This window comes from Strix aluco, chromosome 3 (genome assembly GCF_031877795.1).
Source record: "Strix aluco isolate bStrAlu1 chromosome 3, bStrAlu1.hap1, whole genome shotgun sequence".
Classification (NCBI taxonomy): Eukaryota; Metazoa; Chordata; class Aves; order Strigiformes; family Strigidae; genus Strix; species Strix aluco.
In genome coordinates this window covers 383106-408518 of record NC_133933.1, presented here as the reverse complement: position 1 = coordinate 408518, position 25413 = coordinate 383106, and the positions used below count along the sequence as shown (strand labels likewise).

Below are 25413 nucleotides of genomic sequence, written 5' to 3'. Positions count from 1 at the left end.
GGAAGGGATAGACGCGGGCAAGGAAAGGGAAGGCGCCCCTGCGGCACCGCCCGGCACGCCTCTGGCCACGCGCCCGCAGAAGCTGTCTCGGAGAAGCCCCGCTGCCCTGGTGGTGCCCGCGGCAGCTCCTCGCTCTCCATCTACGCAGCATGCACACGTACGCACGACAACCAGCACCGGGACATGGAAACGCGCCCCTGAGCTCTCCGCAGCTATTCTTTTCCTGCTGTACAACAGCACAGATATCACACCAGTAATAAACAGTAAGGAAAACAAACTTACATCATCTTTGGCTTGGAAGAGGTATTCGTTGCCATCAGTCAATCTGTAAAGAAAACAACCGTCACAAATTTAGCTTGGTAGTAGTCACACTGCTTCAACTCCTGCTCCTCTAGCTACAGACGGAGGCACGTGGGACTGCACGGGACAGCCACAACATCCACGCGGGCACAAACACGCCCCGACCGCTCGAGGGTGGGTATCCCGTGCTGCCAGGCAGGGGCAGCCACGCGCACGGGATATTCTTGTCGCCAGGCGTGCTCAGGAGAAGGGATGTGTCCCAGCACGTCAGGACGCGCCGCAGGGGCTGCCATCCTCAGCCACTGACGACTGCTGTTTCAGAACTTGCTCTTTTCTCTTTTGCAAAAGACAGTATAAAAGTTCACTCGATACTTTAAAAAGACAGAACTCACCCAGAGTTACTCGATACTTTAAAAAGACAGGCAACACCCAGAGTTTTCATGGCTTTTCTAGAAACCTAGCAAAATTCTGCAGCTGCTCTGCTCTCCTCACTCCTGGGGTGCTGACTCAAGATACTGTACTGTATATTATTTATGAATAGCTGCCTCTTCGCACGCTGAAGGCCAGAATCTACCTTCCGTTTTATTTTTGTGCTGATTTCACTCAGATGGTCTAACCGGGATACCTTTAGCAATGTGTGTGAAGATAAATATTAATTAACAGAGTGAATAACATCAGATCAGGCATCCGAACAAGTAGGAAGAAGGGTCAGTGGGAACGGTGTCGCAGGCTTCCAGATCTTTCCTCACAAAAATAAAGCATCCAAAAATCTCCTTATGGAGTGAAATTAAGTATTAAACAGTAAAATAACAGTGACAACAGACAGACACTAGGAAGAATATAATTATGCCTTGCTTTCCTCTTTAAGAAATTAAGAAGAGTATTTCGAGTGTACTCTCCCTAGACCAGAACCAGACCTTTCTGTGAGAGATCTGCCCACACACGAGATCTGTGGAGGCTCTGTGAGCCTCTCGGATGTTCAACACCACACCCTTTCTCAGCTTGGAGGGACAGAACTGCAGAACCACCTGGGGATGCTCCTAATGAGAATGAGTCAAGAAAATATGCTACAAGCCATTACCTGAGTACCCTAGTGCAGGTGACAGTGTACAGTGTACTGTACATTTGCTATGTATTTCCCTATATATTTGCTATAAAGCAAATTTCCATGGATATGGATTCTATCATCTTTAGAGGATTCCTGTATCAATATAAAAATATGCCCCGCCCCCCCCCCCCAATCCCTGTCTTTGAATACACAAACTGATCAGTTCATAAAGTGAGTCTCCTTTGACAGAATCACCCTGCAACTGTGTAATATCAAAATATTTTTTCCCTGTTGGCACTAAAAGATTGAAACACAATTTCAGGAGGAAAAGCCTTGGGTTTCTTAACTCTTGAACAGCAAGTGTCACAGAATCATCAAGGTTGGAAAAGACCTTGAAGATCACCTAGTCCAACCATTAAAAGTATGTCACATACTTCAAAACAAAATGGTCTGTAACTACATGTTCTAGACCTGAAAATGTGGTAGATGCCTTCAGTAGTCTCTTAAATCCATACTGAAAAAATTAAAGAGGCGGCTTAATTTTGAAAAGAACCATGACCATCCACCTCTTCTCTATTAATTCCAGAGGGAGCAGCTGAAAAGCCCAGCATTTTTCAATGCAGACTCCTAACTTTAGGCAGACGCCTAGCCTTGTCCCAGATGTAAATGAAGTGCACAGGTTATTTTGATACTGTTTTGTGCTTCCTACCTTTGATAAATATACCGTGTGTTTCAGTGTTGGGAGGAGCTTGTTCAGAAAAGTAGATACTGCAGCAAATATCCACTATCAGGTCTTAGGCTGGATCCCCCCACAGACTTGCACAGTGAACACGCCCACCACAACTGAACTAAGGGCAAGAGGCTTCAGCAGGTTTACCTTAGCTTGAACACATGCTTCTTCTTCTTGTAATCAACCGCTATTTCACAGACTGCTTCCTTCAAGCTGACAGGAATCTCATTGTGGTACGGGATGCCCGAAGCAGCAGCTTTCGAATCCTTGTAGAAGCCCATCTCTTGGTTGTTTATGACACAGTACACGTTATGCCATGATCTTCAAGACACGGAAAACAACAACAGCATTTATAAATCACATGCTCTTACTTGCAGAACTGGAGACACCAAACACATTTATTTCTGTAAGATCACGGAGACTGGTTCAGCCTGAGGATGTGAATAGAGCATACGCTGTCCTGCAAACAGCAAAGTCTCTCCTAAAAGCAGGAGACAGGAGTACTGACTTTGAGCCAAACAGAGTAGAGATTTCAGAGCGCTCTGTGACAGCACCTAAGCACATCCTAACAGTGGGAGAAGTGTTTGGCAGATTAGGCAGTTTGCATAGTTGGGAGAGAAACCGATTGACCTTTTAATGACTATGCCTTACTGCAGTCGGAATTCTCACTGTGCTGCAAACTAACAAACGGATTGCATGTCAAATCCTTGATTGTTACACACACTCTGAGTGGCACCATCCACCTCATTCTCTAATACAGCTATAAAAATCAACGAATACTAGCAGTAAGAGTCCCTAGATATTAGTACTGGTGGCTGTCACTGCCTCAAAGCAGTTCTCTGGGGTGAATCACTGTAGATGAACAAAAATCATGGTAGGACTGCACTCATCTGTCACCTGCACTCAGCTCTGCTACAAGCCATAAATCTGGCTTCAAGAGCTCTCTCAGGTCATGAAGGACCCCAGAGCCTGCTTTTGCAGCGCAGACAGAAATCTCAGAAATTTTGCCTGCTTGGGAGTTGCAGGATCAGGTCCTTTGGAATGGAATCTACTAAGGCACACAAATCATCTTCACCCGCTTTTCTCTTCTGAACAGATTACAGAGTAGGTGGAAAGTGCTAATGTGCAAACAGAAAATGTCACAAGAATATGGACATTTCTATTCTCACACCTACGTGTTTTTCTTTTCTTGTAGTAACGTACAACTTGAGAGATCTGGAATCAAATCCCACTACTGCCACAAATCCATCATGTGAAGTGGGAAAGACATGGTATCTTTATGCCTCAGTTTTCCATCTTCCAAATATGGCTAACACTGCATTTTCTGCCATGTATCTTTGGACTGCAACTTCCCCAAACACACTGTTCAACCATGCACACGCAGTTCCTACAACAACAGAAACGTAAGCCTGAATGGTCTTCAGGAGCTGGGAGAAGGCAGCAGCTGCAGGGGTAACATTTCCTGTCTTACAGCTGCGTGAGTTCGGATGCAGTTCCCCGCATGAAGCATCGAGTACATTACCTGCTCGAGGCCTTCTTGCTGTGTGTCTCCCACTCGTGTTTGCGGTGTAGGAAGCCCTCCATCTGAGCTGAAGGAATCTCCTGGGTTTTGGCTGGTAGGGTAGCAGCAGTCTGGGCCTGAATGGCCATCTTGGCTCTGCGGTCTGCCGTTGGAGAAGGAACAGGGCTGGACTCTTTTGAACTTGTCCTCTGTTCTGCAGCTCCATTGACCATTTCGTTTGTTTCTGTGGTTTCTGCCACCTAGGAACAGTGGGACAAACGTTCAGCCAGAAGCCTCACAGCACCGAGGCATCCTGCAGTTAATCTGTTTCCCTGCACAACGTGGCTGTGTATAAACTTTGCCTGGAGAATGACACAGGCCAGTAAGTTCTTTCTCACACTCCATGGAGACACAGAAGGCCAAGGAAATTAGAAGGTATGAATGGATTAGTACCCATTTTATAGGTAGAGAGACGGGAAAGTGAGAGCAGCTAAACATCAGTGTGAATTTTACTGTGCTTTGCTCTGCTGGTCAATTCGTATTTTATATATTGTTATTCCTAAAATGAGAGCATTCAATTCTGTTGCTAGGTACTCAAATGTTTGGAACAGTAACAATCACACTTTCTGCAAACCTAGAGAACAGTAGAAGTTATACACATCAGCCACCTTAAATACATTTATGGCATTACTGGGGTATTAAAAGTCCATAAAAGGTATTAACTATGAGTCAGCAGAAAGATATGTCAAAATTGCCCAGGAGCATTTACAAAAATTTGTGCAATTTATTTGTTTCTGTAAAAGCTCCTTTCCCGCTTTCCCCATTCCCCTAGTGACACAACAAAATCAAAACATGCAGAAATTAGAAAGATTACACCATGCATTTCATCTCCACCGTCCCAGTTAGGATATTGGATCTTAAAGAGAAGGGAAATGAGGTCATGTGTCAATTTATCAAGGTCTTTTTCAGACTTTCGTTATTAGGTGGATTGGATTTTTGTTAAAGGAACTGAAAATCACCACAGTCACACACCATCACACAGCTATTTACCCCCAAACAAAGACAGAACCAAGGCCTTGCCCATCACTTGCTTTGTTGATCGCGTTGCCTGTCGCACTGTGATCGAGATAGCCTAGAGAGCAGCCGTGTTTCCAGCAGCTCTGACTGGTCAAGCTGTCGACGTCTTCAGGAGCCATTCATCCAAAAATCAGTTAAATTGGAATCCTAATGGCTATAAGCTTTTGAAATGCAGCTTGCTCCCAGTTTTTTTTTTTCTTGTACCATTACTTTGACATGTAGAGCCATTGGTAGCAGCTCAGGAGTTACACAACCAGTGTGTATTATTATTATTATTAGCAAGTTACTAAAGCTTAGTGCTGCTAATGCTCTAGTAGATTACAAACATTCTGGACTGTTTTTATGCAGACAAGCAGGTATTTGTGAATGGCACAATAATTAGACATTCCCACTTCTGCACATGGCCTGGACAATTCAAAAGCAGCCAAATTATTATGCAACAAACTAAATTTTGCCACCGTTCGCTAGAACTTCTTATACCTGCCAAGTACACATTATTGTACCTCACACCTTTGTACCTCGTATTGGCCTAGGAAGATCTAAGTGTCAACTTGCTATGAATATGGGAAGGATTGGTTAACTGCCTTTAAGCCATCTAAATCTCCAGAGTACAGACACTACACCACTGAAACAGGGAGAGAATCACAGCTCACATTCCACTTCAGTCGCATCTACTTTACTCTGTCCCTAAAGACATGTAGCCTCACAGCCTCGTTTCTAAGAGGAAACATCTACCCTGCCCTGTTATCCAGGGGAAGTAAAAGTCAACGACACTGCTTCTTTACAATCAGGATAAACCTACACCATCAAACCTCACTGTTTGTATCCAAATCTCCAAATAAAACGAAAATGTTGCATTAAAGGGGGGAGAGGGTAGATGAATAGCTGAGGCTGAAGGTTACCCAAACGCTGCCAGCACAGCCACTGTAACGCAGGTAGCAAATAACCACCCGTGATCCCTCAGTGAAAGCTCAACTGATCACGCTGCCGACCACCGACGGCCAACCGAGGGCGTCCAAGGGAAGAGACGGGCCTTGGCGCATCGTTCTGACCAGTGACAGCTACTGAACTCCCACCGCGCTGCTCTTCAGCGGGCTGGAGCCCCGCCTGAGACACACGAAGCCTTTGTGAGCAGCGCTGAGGAGTTACACAGACCACAGCAACTAACTGCAGGAACTTACATCAACTACCCACAACTACCTGGTACCTAAACCGGGGCTGAACGCAGCGCGTGTTCTGTAGTGATACCGGCAAGATGTGAAAATGGTACTGACTGGGGTGTACCTGTAACCACTCATCTCAAGTTAAACAGACCAGTTTCAAACCAGCAGCCACCACACAGCTACTTAACGTGTTCTCACGGGAAATAACATTTAACTCAGTGCTGCAATCTGCAACCCTGTGGTTTTAAAAGATACCTGCCAGCTTTAATCACCTAACGTGACCTGTAACTTCTACTTAAAGTTCTACTGATCGTAAAAGGGCTAGGAAAAGCTTTTCTGATGCTCTTTCAGGTTTTATTTCCTTTTCATGTGTTGTCTACAATTAACAGAAAACAAGCAAAATAAATCGGAATCATAAACAGCTATGCGAAGAATGTGTCATGAAAATAGAGAAAAAACAGGAGCTAAACAAACTTTAATGGAAACATGCATCGGGCATGCAGAGACAACGCAACGGAGGACAAACATTAATAGCAAACTGTACTGTTACAACAAAACAGTTATCACGTACATGAATACAGTTTTCTTAATCGTGGCTGAGAGGTTAGTTGCAAGTGCTTTAGTGGCTAAAGACTACTCTTGAGATATTTAAATCAGGACTGTAACATGCAACAAGACTGCTGGTGACAATGACTGGAGACATCCCTTGGATTTGCACAGTGCTTGAAGCAACATTATACTCAGTTCATCAGCTTAAGTCTCTGCACCACAGCTTAAATCATAGAGACATATTTGTCTTTACAGATGCGAATAGATGGCAGCCTATCTATTGTTCTGGCATAAGTACCATTTTAGTCTTTTAAGCCAGTACCACAGGCTATCATAAACAGGTGAAATCTTAGACTTCTAGTGCCTAAAATGACAACCTTAATCAATGACTTAAATCATTTTTCTTCTTCATAAAAGTGTGATTTTTATATATGAGTATACTAACAGAAGTAAAAAAGTGTATCTACATAAATGACTTTTACACACTACTTGTTAGCCAGAATACACTTGCAGGCTTCCCAGATGGTGGAGTCTGAAGCTATAGCTACACTGCCCTGAGAACTGTCACACTCTGACAGGCACCGAGAGCCAACACTGGTGTAGGTGGTCACCAGATCATCTGTGTAAATTTCTATGGAAGTTTTAAAAGCATTAAGAAGCTATATGTTGTTATCCTGACAAAAGAAAAAAAAAACATGCATCATGAGGTGGAAAGACAAGTTACAGCAAAAGTACAATTACTGAAGCACATCCTTTCAATCATCTTTCTCACTTTACAAGCTCAGCCAATACAGAACAATTCAGCTGCACTGCTCAGCCAGCTGTCAGAAGTCAAAATTCCGATCAACGGCAGCGTATCTTGCGCCTCCAATCAGAAATAATAGAGCTGTGTACATCTGATGTATGGCAACACAAGATTCGATGAACTGAGCTAAAAAGCTCTCGGGAAAGACTGAAGTGCAGATGGCAAAGATTAACATGGAAATGCATTACGTATCACAGTAATAAAACAAAACAAAAAAAAGCAGCAAACAGGTGATGTATAAGGCTGTGGTAACCAACAAGATGATGATGATCTGGGATGTGTTTGCAGGCCACCTCACCTTCCTTGCCACAACTATATATAATTTTGTAAGCATCAGAATGTACAACAGACAGCTCACTTCATAAGTTAATATTCAAGATGAACCGAAAGGCTTTATTTAAACAAAGAAAAAGGTAGAACGGCTTAGTATCCCAGAGCACTGACAGAGCCCGTGTGCAGACCCAGAAGGAACTGGGATGGGCTATCTGAAAGATAAACTGATGCTGAAAGGCATTTCCTCCCAGACGGGCACCTGCATTTCCTCTGCAGCACTGGCAAGAGCTCTCATATGCACCGATCTGCCTGCCAGGAGCCTTTCCTGCACTTAATATCACCTCAGAGAGTGAGGTTCAAAAACATAAGAAAAAGAAGTGTCATTTTTCTCACCACTCAAAGCATGAAGTGAAACAAGTAATCTTTGCAGGAAGGCAATGGAGAGGTAAGCCAGGTTTCAACACTGTGTTGCGTTAACTGTATGTACATATTTACTGGTATTTTTATGGCTACACATTAAGATTATTGGCATGCATCCTGGCTCCACTGGGACATCCCCTACCCAGAAGGAATGAATAAGGCATGGACCATTCAGCCTGCATCTGCATAAAATAAAGAGCTGGGATTCAGACCAATGTATTTTATTTCATTTTCAAAGAAAAGCATCACAACCTCTCCATGAGGGTCCGCACCCTACTCTCACTTATAGCACTGTCTCTCCGGGGGCAGTAAATCCAAGTGCTGTAGTGTAAATTGGACAGGAGCAAGGCAAAGCGGGGCCCCAACGCAGCTATTCGGCAAGATCACGACTCTTCGTCAGGACTAAATACCAAGATAGATCTAGATACTAGTTTTTAGTGGTTTATTTCACGTTTATTTTTATCTGCAGTCAATGAGTCCATACTGCATGGAATGTTATACAACTAACCTTAAGGCTTTTACTTGTCGATAGTTCCAACTGTCCCCTCCCTCCCAGCCTTTTCTGCCGAGCTCACTTGCATGTATTATCTTTGGCCTTGTAAATAACTCGCTCGCTAATGCAGCTGATTTAATAACGTTGCCGTGCTGAAACCTGTTAGTATAATTCGATGCGTCATACCTGTCAGATTCTAGTTCTCTTCTTCGTTATGATGTAATCTCATTAAATCTCAATTACTCATATAAAGGACGATTTAGCTGGAAAATCTTAATACTATTAGCGACATGAAAAACTCACAGTAAATAACATGAAATAAATGTGTCACCTTAAAGCAACTGAGTGTCAGTGAGGAGATTCAAATAAACAAGGATTAAAGTGAAGCAAATATCTCTCCAAGGGACTGCTAATTAAATAAAAGTCAACTGATGGGAAGGAAGAGAAAAGCAGCAGGGAAATCTGAAGCCAAAAGATTAAACCAGTACCAGTAAACCATACTGAAAAAAGGTGTCTTTTGCTGCAAATGATTCTGTTTGTCACAGTCCAGACCACGACCGGTCATTGGCTGTCCGTCTGCTAATAAAGTTTTTGTAGTTTTGGTAGGTTTGGGAGCGGTAACTAACCCGTGGAGATTCCTGATCTGATGGCAAACCATTTTGGGAGACCTGTTCTCCTTTTGTCCCATCCCTGTTGGGAGAGAGGAAAAAGAGAAAAAAAATGTATTAAGTTCTTGAAAGTCACACATCTTTTTTACCAAAATGAGATTTTCCTACTGAATACTGCACACCTCAGAAATTCAAGCTCTTAAAATCCTCAGGCCCCACCAAATAAATCCAGGGTTAATTGAGATCAAAACAGACTTTCCTGACAATTACCTGACAAATAAGCCCACTCCTATCACACAAGTAATTCTATAAATGCTACTCTTCCACGGACTGGGCTTGAAATCTATCTGTAACTGATGCTCAAAGAAGAAAGCCAAGACTATTCAGAAATTTTATTCGTAACACGGGGGGTGTAAAGACAGCATTCTTGCTTTAGGGCCAGGTACACCTCAGCAGCTCTAACACTGCGTCATGACGAAAAATCGGAACGTTCAACTTAGGAGTGAATTCGGGTGTCTGGGAAAGGTCCTGTCGTCATAAACCGCCAAGTCTTCTAAAAAGGGTCGCATTACAAAACCCTGCACCTCCAGACCCTCCCTTTACAAGGCACCTTCAGCCTGAGCATTCCCCCTGAAGAACCCCTGTGAAGGCCGCACTCCTGGGCTTACCATTGCTGCTGGGAGTCTGTGTCCTCTGCAACCTTTGGGCTGGGCTCGGGAGTGGGCGGCTGCCTCTTCCTCTCCTCTTCCTCTTGCTGTCGACGTACTTCCAGCAGTTCCAACTGAGAAATCAAACATTTTTGTGCATTTAAAAGCACTGCACATTTTTCAGGGGCATTTCTAGAAACTAAAAATAACTCTGCACATTATTCTGAAACATTACTGAAACTGCAAGTTAATTGGAGTAAAATTTGAAGGCATCAGTCTTTAAAAGTATTAATCGTGCAAAGTTTGTTGCACTGAATTTCTCAGTAGAGGCTTACAGTATCAGACCCTTTACCATCCAGTGGAGTGCCTGGATAGCAGCTCACCACTGTCCGTGTTGCTTTTCTAATCCATTCTATCGGAACAAAAAACCAGACAAACGAGAAAGCAGCCCAAGCTATTAAAATACTGAAAAGTGAGATCCTCTTGTCTGCTTGCCATACATAGAAAGAAAGTATTTCACATTCAAACCCCTGAAATGAACCATCTAAATAAAAGTAGCCTGATTTCTGAAGATGCTGAGAAGCTCCAATTCATTTTGTCTGCAGCTGTGATGCTCAGTGCGTGTGAAAAATCAAGCCACTTCAATTTCAGCGTCTAAAGTAAAATTATTCTCCAAAGATGGTAACGTGCTCTCCAAGCATTAATTACAGACACTGCAGCTGTGCTCAAAACGGTTGGGGTTCTTTTGGCTTATTATGTCTTTCTAGGGGACAATACAGCCTTGTACTGGAGCAGTCAAAACACAGCAAACGTTTTTATTGCATTCCCCTCCCCGCCCCTGTCTCCTCATACTGTCATCTTTAACCAAAAATCATCTCGAGTGTTTGGAGCGGGGTCTTCTTAGCTCAGAATCCCCCTTCCCTTTCAGCAGTACAAGCTGCTCAGCAGAGGGCTGAAGCAAACTGCTCAGCTCTTCAATTTGCTTCTGGGTCATCACTCCTGGGCCTGAGGCAGCTCTTCCTGACTACTAAGGTCACTCGAGCTTTTTCCTTGCAGGTTGTTGAGCTCAAATTAACCAAAGAGGGTTTCAGTATTGTTGGGAACATGAAACTTCAGGCTCTGGTGATGGGCTGGGCCTGATCAACAAATGGAGATTAGGCTGGTGATGCTGGGAGTTACTCCGAACAATCAGCTGGCACCGAAATGACGGGGACTGGCCAGGAGAGGTGATCAGAGCACTCACCGTGGTCAGTCTTTCCAGGGCTGCAAATCTCTCATCCCAAGTAGCTGCGGATTTTTCAAATGCTTCATGCCGCTTAATTAATTTTTCCACTTCATCAACACTTTGACCTATTTCACGACTAGATAGGTAGGGCTCCTGTCCCAGCAGCCAAGCCTCAGCCACACTTGCATCTCTTGAAAACTGGTGTACCTCCAAAACTGAGCAAAGAACGTACAGACATCAGTGCCATTAATGTCAAAAAGAGCATCATGAAGTCATCAGGCATCTTCTGAATTTATTTAAGCATAGCTCAGGGGAAAAAGTAAACGCATTCGGTTAAGTATTTAACTAAGCTCACCAAAATTAATCATTTTAAAAGACAGAAATTTATCCAGTTGGCTTTGCTTTGAGGAAAAATAAACTGTCCACCATCACTACTTCATTTTGCAATTTCAGTACTTCCTTTTTGTTCTAATCTGCTGTACCCTACTAACTTCAGAGCAGAAAGTCTGTTATCTGCTGGTTTTCTTCCTCAGACTGGCCTGTCTACAGAACAGCTAGACTGCAGGCTCCAGTTCCCTTCAGCAAGCAGTATTTCTGTCCTTTATGTGCTTGTCTACAGGGCTACAGTTCCAGGTTTCCTTCCCTCTGCCTTCACAGCTGAAAAAATGGTTCCACGGCTTTTGTGAATGGCAATTTTGATGAATAATATGGTACAAAGACCCAAACTAAGGGACAACTGTCCATGCTACTGTATTTCTGGAAGCCTGCTGAGGCTCAGAAAAAATGAGGAACATACAGACAGCAGCCCAGAACCCCACAACATGACTACACTGCACTACATGGTTTGAGATCCTGGACAACTGTCTGCTGCAAAGGCTTCAGCCCGTACAGGAGAACGGATCACCCTGTTCGAGTGGCAGAACCGGGTGGTTGTTGCTGGTGTAAAACTTGCAGAATGCTGCAACGTCTACACGTACACCTTTTGTCAGTGAGCTGCTCGCCAACACTGTAGCCCCTCAGATAACGCAGGCACATTACATGCGTAAGGTAAGCGGGGCTTTACTCCTCCCTGTTCTTCAGTAGGGCTTCCTTTGCAATAGCACAGGTGGAACGTGACACCTGCAAAATACAGTAGATCTGTTTCACCCAGCTCCAAATCTGACCATAGAGAGTGAGACCTCTGGTGTGTGTTTCTTCGTTTCAAATTCTCCGTTATTTTACAATCAACAGGTGTGAATCTTACAGTTATTACAGTACAAACACACTTTCAAGCACTGCTAGTAAGAGTGAGGAGCCGCTCAGAAAGACAGGGTGAAGAGAGTTAGCTATGGCCCTGCCCAAAAGAAACCCGAGGACGGCCTTACTTAGTCTCAGCCACTCCCATCTGTCTTCCCATTTGTCAATCATTTCTTTTCTCTTTTCTGTCAGCTGCAGCAGCTTTTCCTTGATCTGGATTGAAGAGGAGAATGCAGGACTGTTACACAAGCACCACGCAGCAAGCTCGCCCCACCACACCGAATAAGCCATTACCACCAGCAAAAGGCACTGATGAAACACATTGTTCTAGATTGTCAGGAAGTGACTTAAATGTGAATATAACAGTTGTTTTTCTCTTGGAAGTATAAACAAACATGACATTTGCATTAAAATACCACATTTGCATGAGCATTCACTATCTCTGAAAAACTACAGTTCCAAGAGGATTTGGTAAAAAGAGTACAATGGACAAACAAGTCTAAATGGTGCAATCACGTATTGTATCTTCTGCCCCTTTTTCTAACAAATAATGTAAAACGCGCTGCTCGTGGCTGTTACAAGCTACCTGTGCTAAGGCCACTCACGTGCCAGCCTGAGCCCCGTGCTGTTCTCAGGGTGAACACTGGCCAGCCAAACATACTGGTGCTGGAGCCAAGGTTTCTCCAAGGGCACTGCACAGCACACAGGCACAGAAAATATCACTGCCCTGAGCGGGCAGGATCTACAACATGCGGCTATCCTCCCTCCACCCAAGGGAGGCAGGAAGAAGCAGGGGTTGAGCCTCTATCCTCTGGCCTAGACAAAGCAGAAAATAAATCAAGGCCTTAAGCAGCTGGATATGTTTTTCTGTTAAAATTCCCTGGATTTGCTTCCTATGAGACAAACCTTTCCCTGGTCCTTCCCCTAGCAGGGCTCTTCCTAGCATGCCAGTTCCCCTGTAGAGAATTCAGGCTCTCTCGGGGTGGCCTCTGCTCTTGCTTAAAGAAGTCACCTTTCCAAACACAGCCACCCCGGAGCCTTCTCTCTGCAGAGCTGAAGGCGACAGCTTCTTTGCATTCCTGGACTGTAAATTTAGGTGCCATCTCTGCTACCCAATATGAATTCACAGAGCTGAATTATTCACTAACTTCCCAACAACTACTAAATGCAACAGTCCCTGAAGTAATGTATGTCATTATAAATAAGCAGCTTATTAATCTGTAGATTACACAACGCAAGTTTCTCCAGCTGAAACAAACTCTAGAGGCCAGCTGCACTGCGGCTGCTATGCAGGCAGGAAGCACAGTACCTCCTCTGATGCATAGTGTTTTCTTGCCAGAAGAGATTTGCCGAGCTCAATGCAGGTAGTAAAGCTGTCATTTCGGGCATCGATTTCTGCTTTGATACCCTGGTGATTATTCATTAGTAGTTCAACAGACGAAACATCCCTAAAATGAGCAATCTGTGGTTACGAAACATGTATTCCAGAGTAACAGTTGTTACATTTCGAAACAAGTAAACTAACCCACAACTCTATGATAAAAAAATTAATCCCTGGATTGTCTTCGTAGCAAAGAAGCAAGTCTGCTAGCAGACTTCCCTCAGAAATGGCACCATTCTGGTCTGAATCAGAGATCAAATAAACAAGCGTGCGAGACTGAATCTCTCTGAAGACAATGTCACAGTGCAACTGCTCCCCGAGCCCCCAGCCTCTGCTGGACGGCAGTACACAGAAGCGAGCTGCTACAGCCCCATCACATTCTGACAGCCTCTCTCAGTTTCTGGCTCAGTCATACGGAGCCTTTTCCTCAACTGACCTTATCTTCTGATTGAGAAGAGATACTTCACATTACCTGGGCTTTTCTTGGGCTTCTATCTGTCGGATAACGTCTTCCATCCAAAGCATGAGATCACGAACCATGCTGAAGAAACGGAACTTGTCTCCTGTGTCCACCAGCCTGACCCTGCGGCCCTCGCAGGCATCCAGCAGCGCCTTCCAGGCCTCCAGGACCTCGTTTTCCCTCTTCTGGATGTCATCAGCTTTGTCTCCAGCGTAGGCAGCCTGAAGGCGGGCAGCATCCTCCTGCAGCTGTCTCACCTGGTGTGTTTTTGTGAGAGAGAAATGCATCAGCGTTTGGATGCTTTTGAGTCACCAATATGGGGACACTGTAGCTGCTAACTCTTCATCTGAATGGCTTTCTGAAGTCACTGCTAATATATCTGGCCTGTCGATACTACAAAGGTTTGTTCTGTCATTAAGTCAGTAGATCCCTCTGGAGTATTCCTTAGACAAGACCATTGAGTCAAGGGGCCCCCAAGATAACAAAGACTTGCCACTGACTAAACTTCCTGTAAAACTGAGTGCCAATACAAAGTGGCTGTTAAATGTCAGGGCAAATGGGGAACATTTTCATCAACAAATTTTCAATGCCACTCAAGAACTCCTGTAGCAAAACCGCTACCTTGTCAGAGTATGAAAAATGTAGTTTAGTAAAGGAGAGGTTTTTTCAAAAATGTAGATAATGACTTCAAACAGAAGAAAACTTGGAAATTCAAAGATCTTTCTACTATTAGAAATCTCTTTTCCTTTCAAACACTGTCTTGGGACATGAAATGCTATGGGACTGTTTCACATCTTTTGGAGCCAGGAATCATTCTATTACCTCTTTTATAATAATATTCTCTCTCTTTTTTTTTTTTTTTTTTTAAAAAAAAGGAAGTTTGAACACCAAATTAAAGTGTTCTAGCTACAGGCACAGAGATCAGGCCACTGTCATAATGATCCATCTTGTGCTTTAGCTGTTTCACCAATAAACTACCCTAAGTGCTTTCCCCACAGCTCTGTGCTATGATTGTGTATCCTTTCATTTAGGCCTTGATTGTAAACACCTTTTTGAGACTGGGATTGGTATTTTGTGAACATCCCCCATTTTATGTATAAAATCCACAGCTTCGGAAAGTAAACCACTCAGAAAATCAAATGGTTGCTACATCCCCTTTATTCTAGTGTAAAAGCTATGTAAATTGCCACATAATCAAGAATTGGCAGGCAGCTTGGCCATGAAAGCTATCTCTTCTGACCTACTGGGGTAATTGCAGTCAGTCGTAATTCCTCCATTCCTTAAGCAACTTGTTCTCTTCTGAAATTTTCACTTTGGCAGCTGAACAATGTGTTTTGGTTTAGAATCCCCTGTGTGCTGTATGAACGGCTGCCACCTTCTATTTAACATACCTTGGCTTCAAAAGATTCAGAATTAGATCAAGTTTGGCTCCTTTTAAAAATCTTAGCCTGGACTATGTACTTTAAATCTCTTCAGACGGCTGTTTGGAAGCATCATAAAAAGCAATACTTCAGACAGAATGCCCAGATTCATAACCAAGTCTGAAAGCCTCTTTGTAGGTCATCAGACTTCCTTTGCCTCTCAGAAAGGACAAATAAAAAATGCCTAGCAGGAAAGGGTTTGGTTGGGACTTTTGAGGGTTTTTAAAACAAACAAAAAAAACAATCAAAAACCCAACCAAGCTTACACATCACTTCATATTTGCCCCTGTCCTCCAACTATCCTTTGGAATATTGATTCCTCCATGGGATAGGACAGTTGCATCTTGCGTTCACCGAGGTGAACCTGGTGTAAGGAGCAGGCAAATCTGAGGTACCTTCCGGTACAATTAATATAACACCCAAGAACAATGTTAAAGGACAGAAAAATCTGAAACCTGTATTTCATATTACCTCTGGTACATTAAAAATTCTTTAGATTTAGTATCTGTTCAATGCCTGTCAGAAGCTGACTAAAGAATCAATACATTAAGTCAGATGAACCCTTTTTTCTTCATGTGTAAGCTATTTTCCAATCCCATCAAGCACCCAGGCGTACTGCTGGTGCTGCTGCTGGAGGTGATCAGAAAAAGGTCCTCTGAGGAGCTGCCGTGTGTCACCCTCGTGCCTCTCCATCCACTCTCTCTTCCTACGCCCAGGGCAAGCTGAGACTGTCAGGAGCTGCTCTGCTGTAAATCAACACAGAAGTTCTCTGCCTTTACGGTTTCTTCTTCAACCAAGGACAGGAAATGGAGTAACGTTACACAATTACCTACAGATTCAGAAATCTGCGGACTTACGGATTTCTATTTTAGATAAACTAATTAACCTAATGCAATTGCAGAGAAGCAGAAAGACAGACAAGAAAATGACGCAGGTAAAGTTATTCCCACAGAAATACACCTGGAAAGCAGCTGGCAGCCCTCCCAGCCCCGGTGGGGCCAAGAGCTGCAGCAGCGCCACACAGCTCGGGTCCCCACCCCCCCAGACAGTGCCCTTCCCTTGCTACACACCTGGGTGCCAAGTGCCTGGATATCATGCTCAAACGTTGTGTGCATTCTCTGTAGTGTTTCCACTGTGTTTTGGTCTCTACCAAGCTCTTCGGGCAGTTTCTTATGTTTGTCTTGAATACGTCCTAAGATCTCCTTGGCATCGTGGTAAAATTTGTGCAGTTCGTAAGAGGCTGCTAGAATTTGTGTTCTCGTGTCGATGAGCTCCAGGAGATCAGCCCAGGCCTCATTGAGTCCGTCCTTCCACTCCGCAATCGTCGCAGCGTCTGAATGTCCAGAGTTGATGAGTTCATCTGCCATGTGGTTCACGGTGTCAACCCGCTCCTGCCCAATGTTTCCCGTGTCTCGGGCGAACTCTCGGAACCGCTCCTGCAGCATCTGAAACACAGGGGGACGGACTCAGGCCGCGCTGCCACCGCGGTCGGATTGGTGCGACCCACGCGAGCCACGAACCATCGGCTGTCTGCAGCACCCAGACAAGGAAGGCTGACCTGCCGGCGCGTCCCCAGAACTCACCGTTACGTGCTCGTAATCCTGCCCCAGCTCGTGGGATCCCGCCACCACCTCCCTTTCAGCAATCCACTGCTCCAGGTCGTCCACCTCACGGTTCAGCTGGAACAGCCGGTGCCTCTCATCCAGCTTGCCCCGTCGCTCTTCAGCCAGATCCTTCAGGCCTGCGTACAGCTTGTCCACTTTGGACTGGCGCATGCTGATACGCTCGCTGAAAAAACCAAAGAGCACTGAGTCCTCATCACCTTTTATAAATGGAAAGTGTATGGGAAAAAACTACAAAGAACAAAAATCACTCAGGGTATTTACTCCACAGAATGCACGTCTGCTGCACGCACAGATTTGGCTCAGACACACCAGAACAACCCTCTGCGGGCACAGCTGACTGCACTAGCTGGAAAATTTCTCTGCCCTGTACCTATAACCCTCCTGGCTTTAGAGTGCAAAGCTGGGAACCAAGCTCTCCATCTGTCTGACCACAGGTCACACCAGAGTCTTCTCCCAAAACTACAGGCAGGATCCGAACTGCTGAGGCAAGCGGCATTTCATTTTTGTTTAAATTCTGCTTGGAAGTTCAAAAGCACTCATGGGTTTCTTATTCCATAAATCTCAGCATTTCCAGAAGGGATTAATATTTCTACTTGCCTGTCTTTGGCCTATCTTCTGCCCGAGCCATGTGGCCCTGTCAGATTGCCTTCCCTCTGCCTTCTCAAGTTGTTTGTTATTCCGGTACTCAGTCAGCTCAGCCAGGAAATCCACTCTCACCAGAAATGATCATGACCACAAGAGAGTGCTTTTGAGTTAAATAACAATCTTCCACCAGAGGCAGAGAGTCTTTCCTAAGACAGTCCTATCTTCCTATCTGTGAAGGCAGAGCCGTTAAACACATCAAATCAGCCCTGCAGTGGAGGCCAACGGAGAATTCCGTTTGCTTGGCTGCAGCTCTTACAGCTGAACAGTTCTTAAGCTTCCTGAATTCTCCCACCGGGAAAGCCATTTACGAAAGTTGAGATGAATTTACCAAAATCAAGACGTTAATGTGTCCATGTCTAAAGCCTCAGATTCCAGTCTCTGATTCTACCGGAATCTGAGCGAGAGGAGGCAGATGTTGGGGAGCTCTGCCCTACGGACAGAAGGACAAATGACTGTGACCCTCGGGGCCAGACATAAAGCTGGTTGAAAGGGTAAATACGGAGCATGTGTTGGGATTACTGTGCCTCCGTAAGGCAGACCTGACACTGCCAGCCTGCCTGCAGGATACAACAGACGTTTACTGAAGGTGTCCAGTACTATCCAGAAGTCAGCAGCTGCACATACTGACCCTGCTCAGGACCCTGGCTCTGGCCCAATCAGGGTGGTCCAACATGCATCTGGAACTGAGTGAGGCTCAACTCTTCTTCCTCTGTACACTCTCCTCCGCTACTTACTCATTGCTGCAGTCTTTGTGCGTCAGAACGACCCAGCAAAATGACTGAACTACTGAAAGAACGCATAATCCAATTAGAAATGGCAGTTAATACCTTTCTGGGTGATTATCTGCCACCAAAGTTCTGCTGGTCTTTGAAAGCTGGTGCACAGTTTCAGCATAGTCTTCTACAGCTTGTTCCAAAATCTGGTGTTTCTTCAGCATGGACACCGCGCTCTGCTCATCCTGTAACGGTGACAGAAAAGGACAGTCAAGTCCCCCACTCCAGAGAAAGACACCACACAGCAAGCTCAACTGTGTGGATGAGCAAAAAGTGGGAGCCAGGAAGATTTATAAAGTGCTTCCAAGAACAGCTGGAAGACAAGTTGTTCTGACAATGGTATATTAATAGTTGAGTTCACAGCACACGCTACCCACAGAAAGCAAAGCAAGTCAAAGAGTGAATGCAACAACCCCTCTGGGATGCAGAACAAAATTACATCAGCTGTGCACTGAGCACGTTGAATTTCCTCCTCTATGAAGCTCTTTGTGTGTTTACACAACACTGGTGATTGTGCAGAGCTCAGAAAAATGGAACAGTTTTAGGCACGGCACTTGTCAGGCTTCTCAGTGACAGCCTGGGTCAAAGAACAGAAATCCCATGGAGCCCGTACCAAAGGATTCTCCACCAAAATGCCTGTAGAAATTCCCATCAAAATTTTCTATGCATTGTTATGATTAAGAAAACAACCTCCAACTCCCAGCGTTAACCAGCATCGTCAATAAGCCTTTTCATTAAAATGTTTTGTGTGATGAACTATTCACATTAATACTCCCTTTTACTTGCATTGCTTAGATACAAGAAGGAAAACAAACCCTTCTGAAGACTGAACACCCATGGAATGTGTTACACTGATACCAAGCTGACTTTTATTGTATCAGGGCAGTGAACACAGTGCATTTATGTATATAACTAATAAGATACAGCACTCAAAACACCTCCTTAAAAAAACAGGAGTTCATGTACTCTTTGGTACGCTCTGACGTTGTTCTGATTTCACATCACTGGGAGTAAAAGCTGATGACTTGTGGCATCAACTGAGCGACCACCAGGCCCTGTTTCACAGACAGGTGCACAGTGCTGTTCCCAGTGATCCAAAACTAACAGAAAACTTGGCCTAAGTGGCCTGTACTGCTAACTCTGAGCTCACAGCAGAGGCAGGCACGCAGCTGCCCCCCACAGCGTGAGGACACGTGGCTGACTCGGCTCAGCTCAGCCTGCCCGCCACACTATCAGAGATGTCCTAACAGAGAGAAGAGGTCATTGCTGGAGCTTTCACTAGGGGATTAAATTTGTTTATGCTACCATTACATTAGCAACACGTTCAATTATGTCACCTGCCCACCCCTGGCTAAGCAATTAAAATCACCCTAGCGTCGCTGTGCAGCTGCTCACCTTGGCTTTCTCTTCTGACATCATGTAGAGCTCCTGCTCGCTCATCCAGGCCTCAGCCTCGGCAGCGTCGAAATAATACTGCTGGGCTCTGTGAGACTCCTCCAGGCGCTTGTGGCGTTTCTCTGTCTCCTCGATTAGGAGGTTCCACAGCTGCTGCAGGTCTGCCAGCCTCTGCCGAATGGCTTCAGCATTAGGGCTGCTCTCTGTGATAATGTTTTGACTCCTCTCAAAAATGTCATCGATACGAGGCTGATGTCCCTGGATTTCTTTCTGAAGGGTCTACACAGGAGAGAAGCAGACTGATGAGACACTGCACTGAACAAAACAGAAATGCCAGTCAGGGGTGTTAACTCCAGAGGGGCAGCAAAACACACGCCATTGCCTCACAAACTGGGGCCGTGCTCTCCCTGAACGTCACACTGCCCCTGCCAGCACATCACCACTGAAGCACCCATTGTTCTACCCCAAGCCTTTCCTTCCTGAATTAAGTCAGCACTAAGGAGAAACCACAGGTGTGGAGCTCTAACAGCACCTACTGACCTGGTTTTTCTTTATCAGTAGCTGGACGGTCTGGAGGTTGTGTCCGTGATCAGTCGATGTAGCTATAGGCATCCTCTCTCCGACCCACAGCTGAAAGCAAGGGAAGAAGAGCACACGTGATTTCAAGGAACCCCCGCTAAGAGTTAGGGCAGCAGATGCTTCTTGCACCTTGTGGAGCATGCAAGATGTGAAAAGCAGCATGCCTCAAACATGCTACCGAGAGACATGACCGAAAGGTTTCTTCCTGTGATAGCTCTGCAAGAGCTGTGACGGCTGGTGAGAGCTGTGGTGTCTGGGGAACAGGGTTTCTTGTCTACTCACAATTTCATCTTCCACATCCCGGTTGAACTGGTGGATCTCTTTGGAGGCCAGCAGGTTTGCCTTTCTTTCATTCAAAGGTTCCAGCAACTCCAAAAATTTCTTTTCTACAGTAAGGCGTTTGCCATCTACTTCATCTGTACTCTTCCCTTCTTGACTTAAAGCCCGTGCCTGACTTTGCAGCTCCTCGATCTCCTTCTTACGAACATCCATTTGGTTCTCTAGCATCTAAACAGAAACATGGCAAAGAGGTCCTGAAAACCAGGGTAAAAGCAGCTGATACGACTAGGGTACCCCAATAGCTTCAGAAGAAGGAAGAACGGATGCTGGTCAGTAAGGATTTACCACATGAATCATTATTGCAGCATTCATATTGCAAGGAGCAAGGCTTGAAACACAGATTCACAACTGTGGCCACCTGCTGACAGCCCTCAGTTCGGCCTGCTCGCGCAAACGGTGAACGTGGCCCACCACATGGCTTTCACAAGTCACCCCGAACAACTCTGGAGCACAGCTAGGTGCCTACAAGAGCTTCACTGCTCCCTGCTATCCTTGCTACTCCTTGCTGCCTTTACAGTGGGGAATCAGGGACCGACCAGCTTTGGGCAAGTGTGATCACAGGCAGGCAGCCCCGTACGGAGAGGGAAGGACCAGAGACTGGAGGACTACAGCAGGAGAGAGAATGGGATATTAATGTAGGGAAGGAAGGCAGTGTAAGGTAGAGATTGTAGCAAGAAATTTATGGCTGATTTGTTTCTGGGGATATTTCTGGTTCTTTAAGATACACGAAACAACAGGAAGAAAGAAAAGCAAATAAATTCTTTTCTAAATGGGAAGGAACCCCCGTCTGCTCGCCTGAGCGCAGATACCCGCTGTCTGCCCACTCTGCAACCTGCCCTCCATTTACCTGCTGCTTCTTCAACAGGATGTTGACACTGGTGAGATCCTTTCCATAGTCGTCTGACTGAATTTGACTCTCCAAACCATTCAGCCACTTATCCAAATCAGCACAGCTCTGGGTAAAAAGCTCCGCCTTGTTTGCATCAAAGAGACGCTGGGCCTTGGTCTGGGTCGTGGATTCAAGCTCTTCCCACATTTGATGGAGACCTGTCAGCTTTTCTTTCACTATGGCTTCGGTCTCTGGTTTCTCTGCGATGAGCTGCATTCCCTCCTGCAAAGCACAGAGCAACAAAATGGTAGCTCCTCGGAAGCACTCACAGACCGTTAGTTGAATTATTCTGATTAGTAAGCACTCAGGATTCCTCATCGGCTGGCAGCACCAACCACTCATTTTCTCTCTCCAATTACCCAATGACTCCTTCCAGAACACCAGCTCCCGGGCCCGTCTGTCGCCAGCAAGAGGGTTTCCTGGCAATGGGAAGGCCCAGCAGCGCCTCCTTTCTCCTCCCCGCCACAGGTGTTCCTCGGTGGGAACTCCTGGGGCCCCCGCTCAGAGGGGAGCGGAGCCGCCTGCCCCCCGCTGCCCCCCCCCCCGTGCCCGGCTGACAGCGGAGGAGGGACCTGCAGCCAAACGAGCAGCGTGCCCAGCTTCCGCGGGCCACTTCACCGGGAGAGGGACGGAGACCCAGCACAGTGCTGGGAGACGGAGCTTATGGCACCCAAAGTGAGCTGTGCAGCTGTAGAGGGTTACATCAGCGGCTTAGAGCAATGACCAGGGGTCTAAGCTAACATCAGAGAGGAACAATCTTCCTGGGAAGCAGGAACCCTGCACCTGGCATCAGCAGAGCACCTGAACTTGAGATATACTTTTTGCCCTTCACAAAGACTGTATTACTTCTGGAAATACTTTATTTACTTCTAATCACACTTCTGCCTCTGCTCCTGGGCAGTGCTGACAAGGGACAAAACCTTTTCAGGTATGAACACTACTGACAACCCAGCACATTCAACAGCTGTGGTAACATTAATACAGTGATTGTCAGCTGTGGCTCCATACACAACTCTGGTACTTTGCTGCAATCTGATTTTTCAGAGGCAAAGGGTGAGGATGTATTAGCATCACTAAAAAAGTACTTCCAGTACTAAGAGCAGCCTTCTAATTACACCATTAAAGGGTATTGCTATTTGCAGATCACAGAAAAGCCTCTAATGGGATACAGAGTGCCAAAGTGGGAGAGGAAATGAGCAATTAAGCTAACTTACACTGAACAGAAACCCACTGTCAGAGCTAAAGACGAGACCTCCTTAGTGTTCCAGAGCTGCACATGAGAAATGGGGGAAACAAAGTACAGCTCATCACAGCATATTAAAGCCTTCAAAGTAACTTGATACAGAGCTGTGAACCTTAATTAATCGCAAAACTGGCCGTACTTTACTGCATGCACTAATTTTGCATGAGGAAAGGCAGCCTGATTATAGTCCTGAATGAATGAAAACCAGCATGGGAGTCTAAATTCAGTTATTCGCCTACATTCAGTATTTCCCAGGAAGTACTTCCACTTTATTAGCTCAAATCACAACATTTGCCCCTTCTACCTCGGGGGAAAACTCGGTTATGCCTTCCTCCTAACAGGTAAGACAGACCAGACAAAATTAAATTGGCAACTTGGCCAATGACTATTCTGTGAGAACATCTTGGATAAAAACATTTACCCTCAGCGAGGAATAAAACGGGTTAGATGGAGACACAGTGCCATAGATACTTCTCCTACAGTCATGAAGCCTCCTTTTGCCTTAGCTGGAGAGATGATTCAAGAACCAGTTCTGCAGAGGAACAGATCCCATCTCTGTGCACAGCCGTTTTTGACAAAGATGAGGGCATTTTTCAGATGTTCTTTAGTTACCTTTTCAATCTTCTCCAGCCATTCTTTGTTGGATGCAAGTTCTGCCATAAATGCCTGATGCTTCAGCCATTTGCTGTGCAGGTTCCTTGCCTCGTCATAGGACATATCCTGGGCTGTGAGCATCTTCTCATTGATCCAGAGAGAGAGCTGAGAAGGAAAATACACAGGTGTTTGTGAAAACATTCATAGTGTGAAATAATGCCAAGCATCAAAACGCCTCCAGATCAAGGATAAAGAGATGCCTCCATCAGTCAAGGATCCACCTCTTCAACAGTTAAATTTAAACATCCATCTCCGATATACAAACAAGCCATGACTCAAGCAGAAAGGAATCCACTCCATGATGAGCAAAATCAAGCACACAGGTCTTACGCAGTCTAACAGCAAGAGAAACAGGGACATGTGTCCTACTTATTGGTCACAGGGTATTTTGGTACTGCCCTTCCCTTCCAGCATTACTCAATGTGCTACTGGGGACCAGGACTCGGATGTCATCACCACACCCCTGGAGCCTGACTGCCTGCCTGAGGCCACCGCAGCACTACACACTGACCAAGTGCCATGCAAAAGGCGGGCTCTGGATTTAAACAGAGCCCCCAAGGTACTTTTTTCAGGGAAACACTGAATGAGAAATTCTGTATTTCTACTCATATCAAAAGTCGTAAGAATAGCGATGGTTTTGTACCATTAATTCACACCACATTTGTAGCTTTTCCCCAGTCTTTTCTCTGTGTAATTTTACATAAATAAATTTGTTTATTTGTCCAATCTCCAGCAGGGTTTTGGTACTCAAGACTTTCCTTTTCCCATTATATAAAATAGAAGACTGATGTCATTCTGATTTTCTGCAAGTACAAAGGCACTGAGAACAATTTCCAGATCAACACTAGACAAAATCAATACTTTAAAAGATAGCTGATTTGCCAAGGGGAAATAGAATGTGAAAATGATCATAGCAGACAACAGCAGATTTCCTCCCAGGGTGAGTCTGACTGCCTTATCTGTCTCTTAGGTGTGGATAAAAAACACATTCACAGAAATGCTTATAGAATTTGAAAAAGAGTAACTGTGTGCATATTTAGAGTCACCTACCCAAGCAGAAAATGTCTAAAAAAACCCCTCTAAGCTTTGTTTCTAGAATGCCACCGCAGCAACGTGCCCCATCCTGCCGAGGAAGCACCCTGACAAGCAGAGTAACAACAGAGCATGGGCGAGACCCCCCAGTTCTCCACTCAGGATAAAGGGCAACAAATTCATTTAGCACTCACGAGCTTTTTTTAAATTGTCCCTTAAAGGCACCATTAAGCTCCACAAAAGAAGCTCATCTGATCTTGCTATCAAATCTGAACAGAAAAACGCTCATGTAATGGAGACCTCCAGTGGGCAGCCAAGCTACAGCTTTAACAGGCTACTGTGCTACTTAATAAAGCTACAAAGGCTACCTCAAGGATTACTGTATAACCTGAAATTAGTGGGTACTCCCGTCTGTCTGGGTAGGACACAGCTGCTATACTCTGCAAATTGCACTGCTTGTCTTTCATTGTTTGCTTTTACTCAGCCACAGCATTAAGTCCTCTGAGGATTTAGAGGTGTTTCCCAAGGAAAGGTGGTATTGTTCATATTAGCAGGTGACCCAGCCGATACGTGGCACACAGCCAGGGGCTGTCAGGATAAAACCCTCATTTCTGACTCTCACCATGTTGTTATGTTCCTCCTGGTAACACAAAAGTGCAAATAAAGCATTTAAGGGGTGACTATTAAAGTCCGGTATTTGCAGCCGCTCTAGTCACTGGAGCGTATCTTCAGTGCAAAAGTAGATATAAAAAATAATACAGTAATTCCCTAAAACAGGGCCTCAGATGGACTCTTGGAGTATTTATTTCTCCAGAACATCATGCCAGCTGTTAATGCCAGCAGAGCTGGCTATTAGGCCTCCTCCCATCCTTTGCACCTATACCACAAAATGTTGTTTCTGC

General features: G+C 45.2%; 1 protein-coding gene across 4 annotated transcripts in view; it reads right to left on the bottom strand.

Moving 5' to 3' along the window:
- Positions 1-25413, bottom strand: part of SPTBN1 (spectrin beta, non-erythrocytic 1) — a 151738-nt gene that overhangs the window by 1501 nt on the left and 124824 nt on the right. For all 4 annotated transcript variants that reach the window (XM_074817067.1, XM_074817068.1, XM_074817066.1 and 1 more), the window contains 17 exons: positions 23438-23584; positions 21541-21804; positions 20637-20861; positions 20316-20405; positions 19776-20054; positions 18435-18565; positions 16921-17125; positions 16408-16782; positions 13929-14173; positions 13385-13523; positions 12204-12288; positions 10858-11054; positions 9636-9748; positions 8986-9049; positions 3601-3839; positions 2226-2399; positions 283-325 (listed from right to left, as the gene is read on the bottom strand). In XM_074817067.1, coding sequence (XP_074673168.1) covers positions 283-325; positions 2226-2399; positions 3601-3839; positions 8986-9049; positions 9636-9748; positions 10858-11054; positions 12204-12288; positions 13385-13523; positions 13929-14173; positions 16408-16782; positions 16921-17125; positions 18435-18565; positions 19776-20054; positions 20316-20405; positions 20637-20861; positions 21541-21804; positions 23438-23584 — 3015 coding nt within the window. The remainder of the gene's footprint in view (positions 1-282; positions 326-2225; positions 2400-3600; positions 3840-8985; positions 9050-9635; positions 9749-10857; positions 11055-12203; positions 12289-13384; positions 13524-13928; positions 14174-16407; positions 16783-16920; positions 17126-18434; positions 18566-19775; positions 20055-20315; positions 20406-20636; positions 20862-21540; positions 21805-23437; positions 23585-25413) is intronic.